This window comes from Bactrocera dorsalis, chromosome 2 (assembly GCF_023373825.1).
Source record: "Bactrocera dorsalis isolate Fly_Bdor chromosome 2, ASM2337382v1, whole genome shotgun sequence".
Classification (NCBI taxonomy): Eukaryota; Metazoa; Arthropoda; class Insecta; order Diptera; family Tephritidae; genus Bactrocera; species Bactrocera dorsalis.
This window is the reverse complement of record NC_064304.1, coordinates 88,445,540-88,465,841: the sequence shown is the minus strand read 5'-3', so window position 1 is coordinate 88,465,841 and position 20,302 is coordinate 88,445,540. Positions and strand designations below refer to the sequence as shown.

Below are 20,302 nucleotides of genomic sequence, written 5' to 3'. Positions count from 1 at the left end.
GGAAAGCTGTATTCAATTTTCATAGATTTTTTAATACATACCATCCATAAAAAATCTATAAAGCCTTACTTATAAAGCCGAATATCTCGAGAAATATTAATGATAGCGATTTTGACCTCGAATCTTTTTTATAGCAAATAAAATTTCCTACAAATTTGTCATGCACATTTTTTCTATAGCTTCATCATTTCCGAAATATATACAAAAAAATACGAAATTTTTAGAAAAATCGGGTTTAGAGCCCCGTACTACCTCGCCGGTGTGAGTTACGACTTTGTTGCACTGGGCACTTTTGTAGAGTGAACAACTCTGAGAAATATGCGTCTAAAGTCAAAGCGATGCCATAAAATATCTCTGATCTGTAGGAATTTAAAGATAAAAACTCACGATTGTAGTGTATTTTCTATGGAAAATTTTTACAGGCCTTGGTCCAGTTCTTAATGTTAATATTAAGAGCTAAAATTTTCAGGGAATTTTTTTAGAGTATTTCCAAAGAAATTTCGTGACGGGACTTAAAAAAATTAATAGTTCAATAAAAAAAAAACACCCTAATAACTATATAGTACATACATTTGTAAATACATATACTTAATTCGCAAATAAATGTCAGAATTATTGTGTTATTATATGATTTTCATATGCCAATTGTCATTAAAATAAAAGTCTGAGAACCTTTCATCTGCATAACTTGTGACTTGTAACTGCCTGAAGCTTCAGGATGCAACGCTGTGTGAAACTATTTATGGGAAATTTAATCGAGTGGAAAGCATGTAAATACACGTGTAATTCAAACCGTTATATGAATACAACATGAAATGTTTTTTTCACCTTTGTTTACAGGCATTTCGAATATTTTTAAACACCGTACTTCCTCCATAACCCGCAGTCAACTGATGAAAACAGTAATTAAGTTGTCGTGCTAAATAATTCATTTGAAAACTATTTGTTGTCTAGTGTGTTTAGAAAAAAATAATTACTTCCATGAAAACTTTGACTTTATTGTAGCTACATTTACACAATCAATATTACGTGAAATCTGAACGGTGTTTTCTGAGGCGTAATAGTAATAATTATTAAAAATGAGCTTCTCATATAGTCATTGTTCGGTTAAAAACCATTACAACAAACATCTGTGTTTCGGACGAAGTTAAACATTTACACATTAGCACGTTTCAGTCATCTCGCTTAACCGAAACACGATGCGAAACGTGTTTTTCCCTTTTGCATTCTCTGAAACTCAAATACTACAATTTTTGTATGTCAATGTGTGTTCCAGCGTTTTGAAATTCTCCAGCATCTGCGTTTAGAAACTCCTAAAAAACGAATTAATTTCTCTCACAGTCAATCCTGTGGTTTCCGAAACCACAAAGGCATATATGTACATATGTATAACAACCACATTTCACCTGTGTGTAATTATAATAACGATTTAATTTGCAAAACAATATTTTTCTGTAACTAATCCCGTAAAAGTAATGAGGAAGCGGCCTGTTCGAAATCTAATAGAAGTTTTTTCAACTGTCGACCACTAAATACGAGTATAATCTCGAGGTATTAACGTTGATATCCAAACTTAATTGAACGCTGTTACTTACTTGGGGAGATACTACAATAGGCACACACATTCATTCGTACTCACATATCCATGTTGGTGGTGGTTGGATTGCAATGGTCACAAGCTAAACGAAAACGAGAACCGACAAATGAAAACGAGACCCAAACCTGATCTCATATGAAATGAATGCGATTATTGTTTGCTAAAAAAAAGAAAAGAAAGAAAAGAAGTATTTATAAAGAGATACTCTACCTCTAACTAAAACATGTACCAAAAATGCCAAGCTCATCTCTTCGTAATACTTCCATATGCCTGGGTTCGGCTGTGTGTGTAACGACAAAAGAATGTGAAAATTTACGCATGGAAAAACAGCATCAGGCTCAGAAAAATATGTGACTGAATGTGGAAAGGCACAGAAAACCATGAGGAGAAAGCCCGCACAGCAATCCCGATAGGAGGAATACAATTATCGCAACTGTATTAACTACAGCGAATTCTCGGATGTGGTTGAATCGCAACAATAATTTCTCAGCAACAGCAAGAAAAAAACCGTTACTGTCGTCCAATACAGAATTTCTAAGCGATATAATATCATCTAAGCTAAGCCAAAAAATTAGATAAATAAAGAATGTGACTGTGCCCTTTCCGCTCTAACAACAATCTTATCGCCAGCCTACTAATTGAGCAAATCGCAATAAAATCACGTTAACGCGAGCGAAAAAGTGATTCATAAACAAACAAGAAAATTAAAGCAAGTAGGCATAATAAAAATTAAAAAACCGAACTCCATATCTGTGATAACATATTATATATGACACAAACAAGCAAAATTCAAATACAAATAATATTAACAACATCGGACAAACGGCGCACCTCGGCAGATTATGTAAAAGCGTCTATACCGCCCGACTGGCGCGCTGTTGTTAATTGGGCTATAATCGAATAAGCGGTGTCTACGCCAGTAAAAAGAATAAGAAGTACACAATTCGAATCGGTCCATAACTTTTCGAGAAATCGTATCCGCCGACTTCAAAAACACAGTTTTGAAAAAAAAAACGCGTTTAAAGATGGCGGACTTAGCCTCGAGCGCACAAGTTCTCAAGGCTGTATCTCCGAAACTATTATTCGGATCAACGTAAAACTCTCGGACAATATTCTAGAGGTGTTGTAGACAAATAAAAAAATCTATTTTTTTAATTTTCAAACCCACCTAACCCCTTAAGAAAACATAACAATTCACCAAAGTAGTGGTGTTACATCCAAAATTTGTTAGACGTTCTTTTAGATTCATAAGACGAAAGTCAAAGTCTCTCGTTATTTGTCAACTTGTTTCCACTCGCTCATTTTTCCACTACGTTAAGCAAGTTGAAATGGCAGAGCCTATGAAAACACAGTTATCTTGCTAGGGTGGTACGTACATACGTAAGTATGTACACATGTACATACTTCCACTTCAAGTCTACGTCTCACATACAGCTAATTTGAGACAAAACATTGGCTTCATGCTCATATCTTAATAGAACATTATATTTAACAATCTAATTTAAAACTGTTTTCACGCTTTGATACTTCGTTTCATTCACACTGCCCGACTCTTGCTCACTCACGAGCTGATTTAAATTACCATGTAAGTATGTATGCTTGCAGTTGTGTGGCCTTTATGTTCCTTGCGGAAGTAAAATTATGTAAGTTAAGGAGATTCTGCTGCCTTTGTCACATGCTGACAAGCATATGATTACACCATGGTCTCTTCCTTGCCCCATCTTACTTTGCCCAGCGTTGAATGATCTACATTCATAAGCGGCTACCTAAGTACTGACGCATAGCCAGCGCGGAACTAAAAACCTTTGGAGAAATAAGAAATAATTAATTTAACTGTCAACATGCTCGAGCTGCACGGGCAGATAGTATGTACATACATAGTATGTATTCACACATATGTTCATATAATACATAGTATACATGCATGTATGTATGTATGTATATTCGTGCGTGTACTTTCCACCCACAAATGCCCACATTTATGTTAACCCTGAAGCTGTATAAAAAATAAATTAAGTATCCATAACACCATGGTGCGTTGCATAAGCAACACAAAAGCAAAAAAGAAGAAAAATAAAGTGGTTGTAGTTTCAGGCGGGTTGCGGGTGGACGCCCGATCGAAAGCCCACTGGCTCCACGTTGGCTAGTTCGCTGGTTGCCACATGGTCGCATGGCGCTGTCTGGATTTTGATTGTTCCTCTTTAGTCTACGCATCGGCGGCTGGTGGGTGGTTCTTTCGAAATGGGGTCCCACTAGCAGACGCTGGCATCGGCAGTTAATGCCAGCGGAATAAAGCGAGCGTTTTTGTTGGTTAGTTTTGCAGATTCTTCAGTTTTGTTTCGCTTAAGCGTTGCGCATACACTCACATTTCCTTTCTTATGTGTTTGTGCGTTCTTTTCTAAGGGATGATACTCTTGCTGTAGATGAGAAAATCTCATTTAATGAAGAACACTTTACAAAAGTTGCACTAAATTTAGCTACTAAAATAACGGGCAATTGTGAATATCGGGCTTTGTTCTGCATATATTGTCTGTACCGTGGCTCGCTATGGAAATTTGTTAAACGGCTTTACCATAGTCTGCGAAATTGTCAAAAATACTTTGCTGTGGTATCTTTAACAGTGTGCTTAAGGGGCACACCTAGTGTGAAATTTTCAAAAAATCGATTTTTATTTTTTTTCATATTTCGATAGGTTATACCTTCAAAAATAACATACTAAAATTTCAAATCGATATCTGAAACAGTTTTGTAGTTATAGCCATTTAAAAGAGTAGCCGCTCGGCAGTTAGATAACGATCATTTTACCTTTAAACGCGTTTTTCTCGAAACAGCATTTTTCGAATTTGCTGCAGTGATTACTCAAAAACAAACGATCCGATCACTACCGATTTTTTTTACATGTTCTATATATAGTTCTCCGTACAATGACCTATCGATTTTTGATCTGATCAAAAACTCGAATTTTGGCAGGCCAAAAACGACCAAAATTTTGGGTAAAATTCGACTATTTTTTTTTAAACGCCGCCATATTGTCATTTTTTTTTTATCGTAGATCATTATACAAACAATATTATCTAGTTTAACGAGAATTTTTTTTTTTTAGATTTCATCCGCGGAGAGGGAATCACTGCAGCAGTGAAAGACCTTTTTTTCGCGCCGTTGGAGATCGACTACAACTTAAAAAATATTTAATTTTTTTCTTCAAAAGTTTCACTGTATATTCTTGAAACATGTATAAATACATACATATATTTTTAAAATTTTGAAATAGTAATTGATAAAGTATTTTTTTTTAATAGAAATTCCCAAAAATCACCTTTTTTTAGACCATTACACTAGGTGTGCCCCTTAAAGCAAATGGTTCTGTGGATGATGAGCAGCAATCTGCAATATTATACACGCCAAGTAAACTAAACTTAATTTAAAAGGAAGGCTTAACTTTAAAGACTTGAAGTGGCCGGAAACGTTTACTCACAATATAAGTATGACGAGATGAAAAGGATGTAGTAAAGAAAATTTCTAAATTTGAATTGTAGAGGGCGGAATTAGTGAGAGATGATGAGATAGTATACATGTAGATCACCCAATTGCTTACTATTCTCTTTGCACTCGACTGTGTATAGCCAAGCTGCTTATTATTTCCCATGAGAACTAACTTGAATACCATCTGTCGGCAGCTGATTTTCATAAGGAGTTTGAGTTCAAAAATTACTATAAATCATAAGCAGGTTCCGATCCAAATTCAAGTGCATCGTAAGGGTTATATGGTTCATGTAATTTCTTTCTTAATCTACCATACCAGACGTTGGCATTGTACTTGATGGTATTCAAAAAAAAACACTCCATGATTTAACAAAAGCTACGACAGGCTAAGCATCGAAATTGCAATTTGATTTAATCACCTATTGACTTTTGCGCTCTTAAAATGACTCCAGAACGAACGAATTACGCTTGTGTTTAATGTCTCAAATGAATTGCTACTGCTTCTGCAGACTTCTATGATCCGTTATGTAGCCAACGAAGTTCGATTAGAGTCTTAGAAGCGGAATTTGATTTTAAATTCAATGCGTTAATTGCTGCTTCAAGGCAAATAAGTATAGAATATGTCAACGATTTTAAAAATCCAAGTTGGAAACCAATACTTTAGGCGTCTACAAGAATTTCGCAGGCAGTGGACTTGAAAGCGTTTGATAACCAAGTGACAGCTGCCAAACTGTGTTAAAGAAAGTCCATATTCACTTAAAAACTGTTTCGTAATGTATGTGTGTACATATGTGATGTTTTTAGCAAACGTTTTCACAGTCAAAGCTCCTTTTTTACGAAGTTTTTTTGCGGAGAAAATTCGTACTAAGAATGTGTGTGCGAGTCTACTTAGTTGTCACATATTTAATTGTTCTTCTTGAAAACACGTAGCGACCATTTCCACTCAATCACCTCATTTCACCTTTAATTTTATTGCACTTTACTCTTTCAGTTGATTCTGTGAAGTTCGCTTTATACTTCTTTCCATTTGCCGCTGATTCCCTGCTAACAATGTACCTTAATTGTTTCCGTAATTGGACGGCCTGTCTGAAACATGTCTCAGCACAAAAGTTACCTTCATACATATACACAATGTGCGCACATTCATATTCATATATTTATATTTGTTCCTTTCTGAGTATGTGTGTACCTTTAATTTATTAGAGCAAAGCTATTGCTGGTCGGGCAGTGCCGCCGTAGACGAACTAAACTTTTTCTGCTTCATTGCGAGTATGTTATTTTGCTCGAACCGTTCAGGCTGAGCGCTAACCAGAACTTGACTACTAACACATGCTGTTATTGTTGTCAGTTTGGGTCATCTGATAACTGCTGCCCATCACATTCCGTCTGTCACATGGCATGCATGTATAAATATGTGAATAAGTGTATATGTTTGGAAAGTACCTTAACTTACATTCCTTTACCGTTATGTGAACTTTTATGCTGATCTAGCTGCTTGCTTGCCTGTGTGACACGTCGAAACTTTTTGCATGCAAGCAGCACTAGACACGGCAGACACGCACGCACGTGGTAAAACCTCACCTGTCAAATGTCTAACGTCGGTCGGTTGCAGGCACACTTATTTGTGGTTTGTATGTAAATATGGCTGTTTGTACAGTTGTGAAAAATATGTTAGCACTATTTACATTTTTTTCATTATTGGATAAAGTATGGACCTCTTTTGAGCATGTTTCATCGGATACCCTTAAGCTCGTTTTAAAACTATTTACACGAAGTAAGAACTTCTCTTGGTAAATAGGTAAATAGCTGACACTTTCCAATAATTATTACCAGGTTTCTTACACTATCGGGAAGTCGGCTACAAATCCTTAGAACTCTCCAGTGGATATGGTAGGTTTGGTATCTAGCTGAACTATAAGCAAAGCTTTGACTTTGGTTGCGATATGAACCATTGCGGGAAGTTGTGAGTGAAACACCCTTATATGCAGATGATGAGTAAAAAACAAGAAAAAACGTTAACTTCGGTTGCACCGAAGCTAAATACCCTTCACAGGTGCATTTCTGTTAGTAACTATGTGTTCAGTTTGTATGAAAGCTATATGCTATAGCAATCCGATCTGAACAATTTCTTCGGAGATTACATTGTTGCCTTAAAAAATAATCTATACCAAATTTCGTGAATATATCTGGTCAAATGTGAAAGTTTTCCATACAAGAACTTGATTCCGATCGTTCAGTTTGTATGGCAGCTATATGTTATAGTGGTCCGATATCGGCAGTTCCGACAAATGAGCAGCTTCTTGAAGAGAAAATGACGTTTGCAAAATTTCAAAACGATATCTTAAAAACTGAGGGACTAGTTTGTATATATACAGACAGACAGACGGACAGACGGACAGACAGACGGACATGGCTAAATCGACTCAGCTCGACATACTGATCATTTATATATATACTTTATAGGGTCTCCAACCCTTCCTTCTGGGTGTTACAAACATCGTGACGAACTTAATATACCTTGTTCAGGGTATAATTACATTATTATTGCAAACTACAAATTATCTTATTAAACTTGAGCGAAAATAATATAAATACATAATTTCAATTCGAGTTATCGTATCTCATCATGTACTGCAGTATAGCTCGGTCGACAATGGAGGCAGCTTTCCACGCTGCATTTATTTTAAGCGACATTGTTTTGGACGCACGTCTCGTGTGTTTGCAAATACTTACGCCTTTGTGTGTTTGCTTTTTGTTTGTAAAATGTTTTTTCCTGCGATGCGATCTCAACCGCAACGGAGGTCCAGAGCCATGCTGCATCGGCGGTGGATGCTGTTTGCCCTTTTTCTTATGGCTTCCAGTAGGGGCTGTTAGCGATGAGATAACCCCCGTTGCTGACTCCTTTGTAATGCTTCTTTACGCTGAAAGGTCGGCAAATGTTTATGTAACACAGTACAGCATTCCTCCTGTTTTCGTCAAGTTGCACTTAAAAGCCTCGAGAAGTAGACGCCGTTTTGCGCGTGAGTTTTATTTGCAATTAGCCGCTTCTTATGCATGATTAATTGAAAAATGTATTGTTTTTTCGCGCCGTACTACTGCTTTACTGTTCCTTGTAGCTGAAGCCTCAAGTATTTCACTTGAACGTCAGAAACCATGTTTATCCCTCAGGTACAACCACACTGAGTGACAGGCCCCTTTGGACTCAATGTCAAAATGTCGTCTTTTATTTCTTCTTTACAGTGGCTTCTATTATTGCTGTGTTTATCTCTTAGGGCGGCTTAGTTGCCACCGCCGTCAGCGAGATGGCATTTACACAAACGCTCACGGCGATTCCAACTCGTTTCTTTAATATTTACGGCACTTATTTTGTCGTATGTATCATTCGGTCTCGGAATGTTGTGCATTCGCCAGTCCTTTCTCTCTAAAAGGGTTCCTTAAATGAATGAATGTGGGTGGGTGTGTGGAAGTGGGTACATGAGCGTCTTGTTTCTCTTGTCCGTTTGATTAATGATGCTTATATCCCGGGTTGTGTTTTCTAGTTTCCTTGCGGATTTTCACACTTGTCCTTTTCTTCACACTACATAATCGTAGATACCGGAGGTTGTTTAACATAACATTTTTGTTAAGTGTTGCCACTTTCCGCGCTGCTGCCAAGTTTGAATATTCTCATATCTCTATTTAGTTTTATAACTGTAAAATGTTCACATACCTTGCCGATGTGGCGATGAGTTGTAAGGTTTTGCCATTTAATATAGTTTGCTTAATGAGAGTGATATTTAGTGTCATTTCCTAAAAGTCCAGATTTAACAATGCGGTTGGGTCCAAAAATTAACAATTGAAGCAGTTATAAAGGGAGATCTCAAAGATATGTAAACTCTGTGACTCGTGAACCCACACCTGTATCTAAAGACAAATTGGGGTGCACTAGATTTTTTTGCATACTTCAATAAATTGGTTGGCTTACCCTACAGCCCAACGCCTGTAAATAATTTCGGAATCCTGGCGGCAATTATACAGAACTGACCAATTTTCCAAATACAATTTTTGTGACGCCTGCGACTACAACATCATTTCACTTTACGAAATCAACGAAAAGTGGTTCCATCCTAATGTAGAAGCAAACATAAATACATACATGAAGAGTGCTTAACAACACACTCCAACGTGCTCGCATGCTTGGTCCGTGCGTGTGAAATTGTGAATTGCTGCGGCTCCTTCGTCTACTCGTCCAGTTGACCGGTTGATGATGGAAAGTGCCGGCGTGTTGTTGAGTTTTGGGTTTTCAAGAATGTCAACACGTTTTAATTAAGCTCGGAGATTAATTAGCAGTGTAAACAGACATCGCACCGCATATCTCATTCACCACGTCGTGTTTTCTTGCCATCAAAATGGTGCTGGCGCTTTTCTCGACAATAGCCGAAGCTTGTGCAAGGCGCCCCTTTTGACAGCTTCATATTTCAAGTGACAGTTTGTGCGGTTTTCCAATTGAATTTTGCATTATAATTTTTCTAAAATAAATAAATAAAATAAAAACTAATTCGCTTTTCTGCAAAAAAAAAAAAATTGTGAAAACTCAATTAATCCAAGCATGTTCGAGAAGTTTGTGTACAAAATCATATCTAAATCCACTTCTTATGTAGACTTATCAATGGATCCATTTACATTTAAAAATTTTCATTGACTAATGGTAAGAAGTTAACGTCAATATGTTAAAAGAGCCTAAATCGACTTAAGCTAGTGTGGAATATTGAGTTATTCTGACAAACATATTAGACTTAGACTCAATCTTGGGATATTTCTAATATATGTCTTTTAATCTTGAACTTCTTGCTTATGAGTAACAATTGTATATGTTCATTAACATTACTAATTGATTTTTTTCTTTCAACTTTCAGGTGGGTAACTGAATGCTTCTCTTAGCAATCATTGCTTGTTGATTGGATTATACAATATTTTTTCAGTAACTCTAGTACAAAAATAAAGATAAACAAAGTGAGTTAATTTGTTTATTTTGGAAATTTAATACCCAAGAGTGTGTATAGGTGTAATCAAATTGAATTAGTTTATTAAATTGATTGTCAAAGTTGTGTTTTTTATTATATTATTTCAATGAAAATATCGTAAAATAATTTGACCCAATGAATTACTGAATGAAGAAAATTGCACTGAAAAATTCCATGATTCGATATATTGTACTAGGCTTATTATTACAAATTGAAAATGAAAAAATAATAGAAATAAAGTGAACATATTGTCTTCGTTGAATGTTAAGAGGCTGTCGGAATCAGCTGTTTTAACCTGGTATTACGTTGAATGTTGAATGATCTGTATTCCAGCTCAAAGATGGTCCTTTAATTTCTATGCGACTTTATTGCTGTTAAGAACTTCTCTTTTAAACTAGCGCTATAGAAAAAATTCCGTTGGGATCCCGATAATATATTTTTATTCCCTGAACAGTGTATATTAAGTTTGCCACAATGTTTGTAACACTGAGAAGGAAACGTCGGTGACCACATAAAATACTTATCTAAATGATCAACGTGACGAACTGAGCTAATTTACCCATGCCCGGCTGTCTGTCTGTCTGTATTTTTGTGATCTAGTCCTTTAGTTTTTAAGATTTCGATTTGAAAGTTTGCACACGTTTGTTTCTCCCCAAGAAGCTGCTCATTTGTCGGAACCACCGATGTGGGATCATTATAGCATATAGCTGCCATACAAACTGAACAATCGAAATAAAGTATTGTATGAAAATTCTATTATTTGACGAGATATCTCGACGAAATTTAGCAAGGATCATAGTGTAAAGCAATAATGGTAGGTAGGTAGGTAGGAGTGCAGCCCTATCGGGCTCAATTAGCACTGATGTGCCATTTTGATACACTAATTCGTAGAAACCTCCTGTGTCTGCTATTACGTTTCACCTTCTCTCTCAAACCATTTTGAGGTTTCGATGAAACTACTTATGCCCGATATGCTTTTGGTGGAAATCCATTCAAGGTTTGGTGCTTGCTGGATTCCGAGTGCTTTGTGTCGGATCTGTGCTAGAGCTGGGCATTCGCAGAGAAAGTGGAAGATTGTTTCCTTGTTCCCTGCTACTCCGCAGCCACGGCAGATGTCGTTGTAGGGCATACCCATTTTGGACGCATGTTCCCCAAGTGGCCAGTGCCCCGTTGTGGTAGCTGTTATTCTGTAAATATTTTTTCTTGACCTATTTAATAAGTCGTTGGTTCTTTTCCTGTCATATGTTGGCCATAATTGTTTAGTTATGACGCATTTTGTAATGTTTTTCCATCTGTTATTTGCAACTTGTTGAAATTGTCTATTGATCTCTCCTTTGATCGATCCTAGCGGGCTTGGTATTAGCTCCGCCTCGGATTCGTTGAGGAAAGCTCCTGCCTTTGCCAACTCATCTGCTTTTTCGTTACCGAAAATGTTCCTGTGGCCGGGAACCCAGATCAAGTTTAGTTGGAGCTTGTCTTTTATTGAGCTTAGTGCTCTCTTGCAGTTGTGAACTATACTGGAATTTGTCATGGGTGAAGACAGTGCCAGGAGGGCCGCCTGGCTATCCGTAAATATAGTTGCTTTATGTATATTCCCGTGGTTTTCTAATAGAACTTCGCAGGCTTTTTCTATGCCTAGTACTTCTGCTTGGAAGATGCTAGCCGAGTTCGGTAGACGTATAGAGAGAGATATGCCCAGATCAGCGGAGAATACCCCCGTGCCCACTCCGCAGTCCATTTTGGACCCGTCGGTATAGACTGAGGTGGTATCCTCCTCTGCTATTGAACCTCTTCTCCATTCTCGTCTAGATGGTATCCTCACCTGGAAGTGTCTATTGAAATCCAGCTTTGGGAGAATGTAGTCTGATTTATTAATAGTGAGCTTGTTTAGGATTACACTATGTCCGTAGTTCTGCTGATTCCAACCTCCCAATTCTTTTATTCTTATCGCCGCAATAGCTGCTGTTTTTTGAATAAAAATGTCCATTGGTAGTTGATGCAGGATCACATTGAGCGAATCAGTCGGACAAGACCTGATTGCGCCCGTAACACCCGCACATGCTGCTCTTTGTATTCCATTTAATTTTCTAATAATGTATTGTTTGTTTAGCGCTGCCCACCATACCAGAGCTCCATATGTAAGTATGGGTCTTATGACCGCCGTGTACATCCACATGATTATACTTGGTTTGAGGCCCCAATTCTTGTTGACGATTTTCTTACAAGTATAGTAGGTCGTGTATGCTTTGTTTTTTCTTTTTTCTATATTTATTTTCCAGGAGAGTTTGGTGTCAATCTCCACCCCCAAGTATTTAGCTGTTGGGGATAGAGTGAGTGTTGTGTCGTTTAGTACCGGAAGTTGAAACTGAGGTATTTTGATTCTGCCTGTGAATAGCATTAGTTCTGTTTTGTTCGGGTTGGGACCATTGCTTTTAGCCCATAGGTTTAACCTACGAAGTGCTCTTTCCATAATCTCGCTGACTGTTGAAGGAAACAAACCTGATACCAACAACACTATATCGTCTGCATACGCTACTGCTTTCACTCCTCCACTGTTTAGTTGGAGAAGTATTTCGTTCAGCGCTACAACCCATAGAAGTGGAGAGAGAACCCCCCTTGAAGTGACCCTCTACTCACATAACTTGTTTGTGTTGCAGCGCCGTTTGAAGCTATAATCTTCCTATTCTCAAGCATCGATAATATCCATCTGCACACAGTGACATCTATGCCCCCATGCGCCAGAGAATTAATTATCGCATTTACTTCTATGTTATTGAAGGCGCCCTCTATGTCTAGAAAAGCAGCCATGGTGTATTGTTTGAGGTGTAGTGATTTTTCTATCACACTTATCACCTCGTAAAGGGCGGTTTCGGTTGATCGGCCCTTTATGTACGCATGTTGGGACTTCGATATCTTCCCCGCCATTATTGTTCTTACGTGTAGATCTATTAGCCTTTCTAGTACCTTCAGCATAAATGAGGTAAGGCTTATAGGTCTAAAATCCTTGGCATTCTCGTGTGTTCTTCTGCCTCTACTACTTCTATCTACTATTTGGCATAGATTGTCAGCTGCGTTCACCGGTGGTTCTGATTGAACCCTCGTTGAAGGTGTTTGCTGACTCCCGGGGAAGTGTGTTGTGATTAGTACCTCCAGAGACTCTTTTGCCGAGGAGGTCCAATCACTTCCCTCCGCCCTAATGTCGGCAGTATTAATATGGTCTTTGGATAGCATTTTACTCAGCCTAGCGGCTTCTCTGCAGCTTTCTATCGATGTGCAGAAAGATCGCCATGAGTCATTTTTAGCTTTCCTGACTGCTTTTTTGTATTCCTTCATAATGCAATATCCGAACAAATTGTTCAGATCAGATAACTATAGCATATACATATGTACATAACTGCCACACAAATTGAATAATCGCAATCAAATTCTTGTGATAGATAGTGCGTGTGATAGCTTCGATGCTATAGAAGATAAAGTTTTTTCTTGTTTCTTGTATTTTTGGTTCTCCATTTATAATTAGAACATAAAAAGTAGATGAAATGTCCTTTTGTAAAATTTTAAAAAGCTTATTCTCGTCATTAGAAGACATAAAGAAAATTGTTATTAAATTATTTGTAGTTTCACACATAAATAAAGCGAATTAATCGAAATAAAATTAAAGCATAAATTTAAAGAGTATGTTTGTATGTGTACACCAATGCAAGCAGGTACTCGCTATTTATTGCTGAATAAACGGTAAGTTACATGGCAGTGTGCGGCTCTTTCAAGCAAATATATAGTATGCAGAAATGAATGTACATAAGTATATACTGTGGTTAACGTTAGGAAATGAACATTCACACTTTAATGGTGGTCGACCATGTGAGAACAGCTTATAAGTTAATTACAGCAAAAACAATGAGTAATTCTGTGATTTTTATCATTTTATTTACGTACATTTACGTGCATTTGTATATAAGCATATACCGTATTTTTATCGTGTGTGTATATATTGAGCTCCAAATTAAGCATTATGTCACGCGAACAAATATAATTGCACAAACAACTTAAAAATAAAATTAAAATACAAAAACAGCACAAAAAATTTAAAAATATTCTGACTGATAAGATTAGCGCGCACAGCAGCTACTGTAGATAACCAGCTCAATTTAGAAATTTTTGTATTCCCCTTGCCAGAGCTTGTTTTTTTCAAATTATCTGTTGAAATTTCGCAGCATAGCCTAGAATCTCCACTTTCTCGCTCATCCATTGCATTCATTAGTACTATTGCACCGCGTACGACATTAATTATTGGTCGTGTTATGTGGGCGGCTGACTAGCGCTGCAGCTGCGTACTATCCCAACCGTTAAATATGGGACATGCTTACCAACATGCCTGTATAAGCCTCCTACTGCCGCGCTGGAAGCGAACGAAAACGCGCTGACGAGGCGAATAGATTAGTTGATGATTTAGTGCACTTCAATGTCATAAAGTGCGCTGTTGCTGTTGTTGCTAATATTGTTGCTGTTAATTAAAACACTGTTATGCCCAACGACAAGTTGACAATAAATACCGTCGATGAATAACGGCTGATAAGAGCGTAGTGCCAAGTGCAGTGGCGCGGCGTTGACAAAAGTCTACCGAATGAATGCCTCCCGCTGGCGTTAATAATTGTTAACGCGCATATACATATGTATGTATGCATGTATGCATGTATATAGGTACACGCTTGCTTTTATTTTATATTTATTTTTTTCATGTTTCTGGCGGCACAATTTCACATTTCAATTAAATTTTCTGCTGTCAGCGGCAGAAAACAAAAACACTTACTGGGCACTGTTTGTGCTATGTTCCGAATTTGTTGTTGTTCTAATTTAATTTTTTGTTTTCATTTAACGGTTGATGCTGATCACAGCTTTGCACGCGACTAAACGCTGAAATTAATTAAAATTTCGCCAAGGTCCTCTTTAAATTAGTTACTGCCTTTGTTATTATTGCTTTTTTCTCTTGCTTCGTGTTATTATGCAAGTCTGCCGTTCCATCCAGTTATTCAATTTAAGGCAGGTGTTCGCGTCCAGAGAAAATGCGTAGCTGGCTATTTCGGTGATTGTTTTTGTAATTTATTTAATTTTTGTTTTTGCTTTCGACCAGGCTTCTACACATTATTAAAATTTCTGAATCCATTATGATTTCATGCGAATCCCAATGCTACAGGGGCTTTTAGTGTTGATAGCCTGATGTATCACCTCCGTTATTATTTATTCCATATTTCGTTTTTTGTTTTTTTCTTTTTAATATATCGATGGAAACCCGATTAACTCATGCAACAAAATTTTGGTAAAATCAGCCCAGAGCGGTAATTATCTCAGAGTTAGAGGAAGACACTTGCGGTCGTGGAGCTCAAAATGAAGAACTAAAGCCATGGTACTTTGGTACCGAGTGGGTTTCGACGCCGAGAAGAGAGTCGGGACTCATTAGAGCGTATGGATTTTTTTTCTATAAAACCGCATACGCAATAAATGTTCTGCGGACCATTTCGAACAACTTTGCCTAACCGGGCAAACAAATTTTTATAATCCCCCAAAAAAATTCAACATAAAAATCACTAGCTCGGTTTTAGACTCGTAGACTCTTACACAAAGTTGTTAAGAATGATCCGTAGAACATTTCCCGCATACGCCTTTTTCCTGTTTTTGGAACGCTGTAAATAAACCCACTTCATTGTTTATATTTACCTATGTATATACATATTGCTAGTCGACATTGAGCTTTGAACACGAGCCAAATCGTACGCTAGGAAGTACTGAACTTTAATCTATGTTTTTATATTAGTCGCCAATGAAATGTAGATCAATATATGTACATATGTATGTATTATATATTTGGAATATATTTCAATTAATTAAAAAAGAGAATTCATCCTTCTCATAATTTGATTGAGAGAGCTTTTACTGTAATATCCAGCTCACTTGAATGATAGTACGTGGTTCACAATGTTGTTGTTGCTCAGCGCATCATTAATGCTAATGAGATTAATGTGTAAGTGCAAATTTTCCTGATTTCTTTTTCATGCTTTGTTATAATTTTCATTATTTCCGCTTAGCACTGCCGCCACTGTCTTCCCTGCGAGTAATTTGTATCACATCTTTCGCGGTTATAAGCGCTATTTAATTGAATTTATATACATATGTATGTATATATTTGTATGTATATATCTACAGTAATTATACATAGAACACAGGCGGTATATCGTTAATGGGATTATTTTTCCATGGAAGAGAAATATAAAAGTTGAATGTAGTAATTCCAATACGACTGCAAAAGTATAATTTTAATTGCCATACTTTCTAGTTCTGTAGAACAATACATTTACTAAGTGAATAATCTAGCTTAAAGAAGGTTATGAATATTATTACTGACATTCTAAAGATTGCGATTATGGTATTAACTGTCGATGTGGTACATAATTTAGTTGTAGGAAAATTTTCATGTCAATTTTATAGAAACTATGGGCGATTTAACAGATTGCTATTGTGTGCACCGAGGGTTCAGATCTGGATCTGGGCAAAATTCAGCATTAAAAGTGGTACTCTGTCGGCCATAAACTCTGCTCCCACAAGAGATTTGAAGTAGCCTAACGGCTCTAGCTGGTTTATACTTCACAAGAACATTCAAACAAGCATTCCTAACACTGACCACATGGTATGTTAGTTAGTGCCATTGTGGGTTAACCTTCTACCCTAGACAAACAGTCACAAAGTCACAAACTCCTTTCGCTTTAGTTTTTAAAGACTTGTGTCAATTTCCGATAATTTATTTCAACGGCAATCACATTCGCCAACGATGGAGTGCTTCACATAAATTACTGCTATACAAACACAATTGATATTGTTTCCATTTTGTATATAAAATGTTTTTTGCTCGGTAGTGATTTAATTAAATCAATTCTAGTTTCTAAATTGCTGCAGACGAGCGTTCGCTTTAGTATTTATTTTTAAATTAACTTTTTTTTATTTCATGAGAAGGCTTAAATCTTAGAAATGTTCATAAAAATAACAAAAACAAAATACAGTTTAGCCCGTAAACGGGTTTCTCACTCTAAGGAGATTTTTTTAATAAAGTAAATTTGCATAATAGCTTCTTTAAGTTGCCATCTTATTGATTTTTGTGTTATTTGTTGTTGGTAAGCTCCTACCCTCATTTTCTTAGTTTCATACATAAATTTGCCTTTCACCTTTTACTGATTTAGCATCAACTTCATTTCGTGTCTTTTTTACTTAACTCTTATTATCTTATATATATTCTTATATATATTGATAAATTGCCAGCCATTCTTCACTGTGCACACTGGTCTTTCTGTTCTGTGCCCTTGTTATTCTTACTACTTTTTTGCTTTAATTAATTTTCCGTTTCCTTTCATTCGTTTTCCTGTGCTTTTGCCTCCCATAAACTCATTATGCCGCCAGCGCTTTCTACTAGAAATGCCTAGTTACTATACTCAATGGTCCTTTTTCTCTTTATATTTTCTTTTCTTGCGTCTTCTTCAAATCAAAACGTTTCCATTTGCTATTTAATTAGCATTTTATGCTTCATCGTTTAATTTTTATGTCACTTCCTTTTGCCTTTCCGGAGTCTGAGCGCCAGCAACGAAACACACAAGTGTATCCTTTAATAAACTTAACCGCCCTCTCGTTTGGCTGACTTTCTGCTCATCCGCTCGAGTCCCCTTCGTCGCTTATCGCTCGTCTCATTAAGTTTTGGTAGCTGAAGTTCAGCCACGTAGGTCCGTATGAAGCCAGGTCGCAACGTAATGGCGGACGTGTGCAATTTACCAGCGTAATAACGAGAGCTGTTGACGCATTTCCGCATCCGCAGAGACCGCCACCGCCGCCGCCGCAACTGTCGACACACCGCTGATGACAACAATTCATATTTTTTATTACCCTCATTATTGATGGCAGTGCGATTTTCTGCATTAAGCTTCGAGTTGTCAGCGCGGGTGTGTGTTTGGGCGTGGTTTTGCTAGCCCCGGTTATATATTAAATATTTTTGCTTATCGTATACATATGTATTTATTATCCGTTTATCATATTTATGGCTTCGTTAAGCTTACGCTGATATAAAGATGTGGCCGGAAGTACACTCTTAGCTCCTTTGATCTCTATACACACTCGTGTGTATGGCAGTGGGTCGTTGTCGGCGCTTTTGTGGTTAAACGCGGTCATACGAAGCTCCTAAATTATGGCAAAACTGATATAAAAGGCGAATTGCGCCAGCTCGATAAGCAGTTGGTTAATTTCCCAGTGGATGAGGGAAAAATACAATAAAAAGCAATAGCTGGTGATATGGTTTGAAAAGAGAACCATTTGGTATTCGCAGTTTTGGGCTATGTCCTCGTAAGACTTGGGGTTCTTATTTAAAACACCATGCTTCTTTATTATTTGAACATGAAAATATAATTTTTAAACTATCTAACATACATATGTGATATGATATTATTTACTGCAAAGAAGTGAACTGTCTAGTAACTCCTCTAAGCACTTTCGAAACATAACTAATACGAACACTACAGCGATGGTAGTGCTTTGATAATCGCCTGTCAAGCCTTGCCACATAATGCAATATGCTATCAAATCAAGGCTTTGATCTACCCTCGTCATCTATCTTTCTGAACTTGATCATATTGAAGAGGTCTCCCCTAACTTAACGCCAGTCAAGTGAACTATCTGCATAATTACAGCTCCTCAAGTGCAATTTAGCTTAAATAGAGTGATAAAGCTGTATGCAACTATCGGAATTTGCAACTAATGGAGCTCAACCAAAGCTCTTCAAGAACGCACGTGTGTGTTTTTATGTATAAATCTTTCCAAATGTGACAACGGGCAACAACAAAGCAAACACTATGTTGACTAAAGACATTTCAAACTTTGTTATTGTCTTTTTCTTGTTACACCCACATACATGCACAATATTTCCCCCACTTGCGCATCACTTTTTCACAACTGTAGACGAGATAAGAATTACTTGTTTGCCACACACATATATATACTAAGCACGTACAACCCACCGCCCACTCAGTGCTTGTCAGTCAGAAGTCGAAGCATGTTTTATTCGCCTGTAAATCACGTAGCTCCTAACATCTAATCGTTCGTTTTGCGTTTTTAATCTTTCACCACTTGGACACACAGCTGCTTGAGAGATCGAGAGATATGCGGACACTCGCCGGTTGACTCCACAGCTTTAACTCTCCACCCGCCCCTCGCCGCTTTGCTGTGACCCCCCACCTTTATGAGATTCCGTCAAAGTGTCAGCCAAGTAAGTGACAAAAAAAATACTCCAACCGCCAAGTAACTTGCCGCTTCAGTAGCTGCAATGTTGCAGGGGACACAAATGCCAAGCAGAAGAGTAATAAACTTTGTCAAGTTGTTATTATTGCCGGTGTTGTTGTGGTTGTTGTTGATGGTGATGATGATGGGCAACAGACAATAATGCCAGCCACTATGTCAATATTCGCTCGCACTCAAAAATGGCGGACTGCAGTGAGTGGCTCTTCAAAATTTACTGGTTTGACGACAATATTGCATTCGTTATGTCTGTGTGGTTTGTTGCTTACCATACTTCATTTGTTGTTACTCTTGTTGCTGCTACTACAAGCGATAATCGCGCTACTTGAAAGCATCGCCCGTTGTTGCTATTGTTGTAGGAACGTAATATTTTGTTAGTGTTGTTCGAAGCGCAAATTGTCTCGCTGCCTTTATCACGTGCGCACACGAAAGTAGCTGTTTATGTGTAGGTGCAAACAAGCGTACACACTTATGGGTGTGTGTGTGTGGGCGTTGTACTTGAAAAAGCACTGACATCCTTTGGTTCCTTGCAATTTTTAAACCACATACACTTGACTCTGGTCCCCTGACCTATCTCCCCTTGCTTCCTACATGCATATGCATGCTCATACAAGTATACTCGCATGTACATGCATATGTATGTGTGTATGTGATGGTATCTCGACGCGCGCTCAACTTTTCGCACTGATTGCTGCGATAAAAATGAAAACTTTTGTAATGTTCTTGCTTATTGTCGTGACGTTGTTTAGTTATGGCTTTTTTGTTGGTGTTGTTGCTCAATATATGTCTGCATTGTCATTGGCACTTGGACTATAATGCTGTCATTGTCGTTATTACCACTGACAGCATAGTCTCGCCAGCATTGCTCTCGTTTACGACTTTTCTCTGCTCGGTG

The 20,302-nt window shown here is 37.5% G+C and overlaps 2 protein-coding genes across 4 annotated transcripts in view; one reads left to right on the top strand and one right to left on the bottom strand.

Moving 5' to 3' along the window:
* The window catches only part of LOC105229647 (furin-like protease 1), a 298,513-nt gene that overhangs the window by 18,908 nt on the left and 259,303 nt on the right, over window positions 1-20,302 (top strand). The window lies entirely within an intron of this gene.
* LOC125776436 (uncharacterized) lies at window positions 10,875-12,496 on the bottom strand. Its single transcript, XM_049448315.1, has 2 exons — window positions 11,761-12,496; window positions 10,875-11,688 (listed from the first exon to the last, which is right to left on the bottom strand). The coding sequence occupies exons 1-2, from the start codon at window positions 12,479-12,481 to the stop codon at window positions 10,994-10,996; spliced, it is 1,416 nt and encodes a 471-aa protein (XP_049304272.1). The 5' UTR covers window positions 12,482-12,496; the 3' UTR covers window positions 10,875-10,993.

Bases quoted from the DNA above. Each gene is read 5' to 3' on its own strand.
- LOC125776436 (XM_049448315.1), bottom strand. From the start codon at position 12,481: ATGCTATTCACAGGCAGAATCAAAATACCTCAGTTTCAACTTCCGGTA. The intron at 11,689-11,760 runs GTCTACCGAACT...AAGTTCTATTAG, and splicing joins GGGCATATCTCTCTCTATAC to AAAACCACGGGAATATACAT.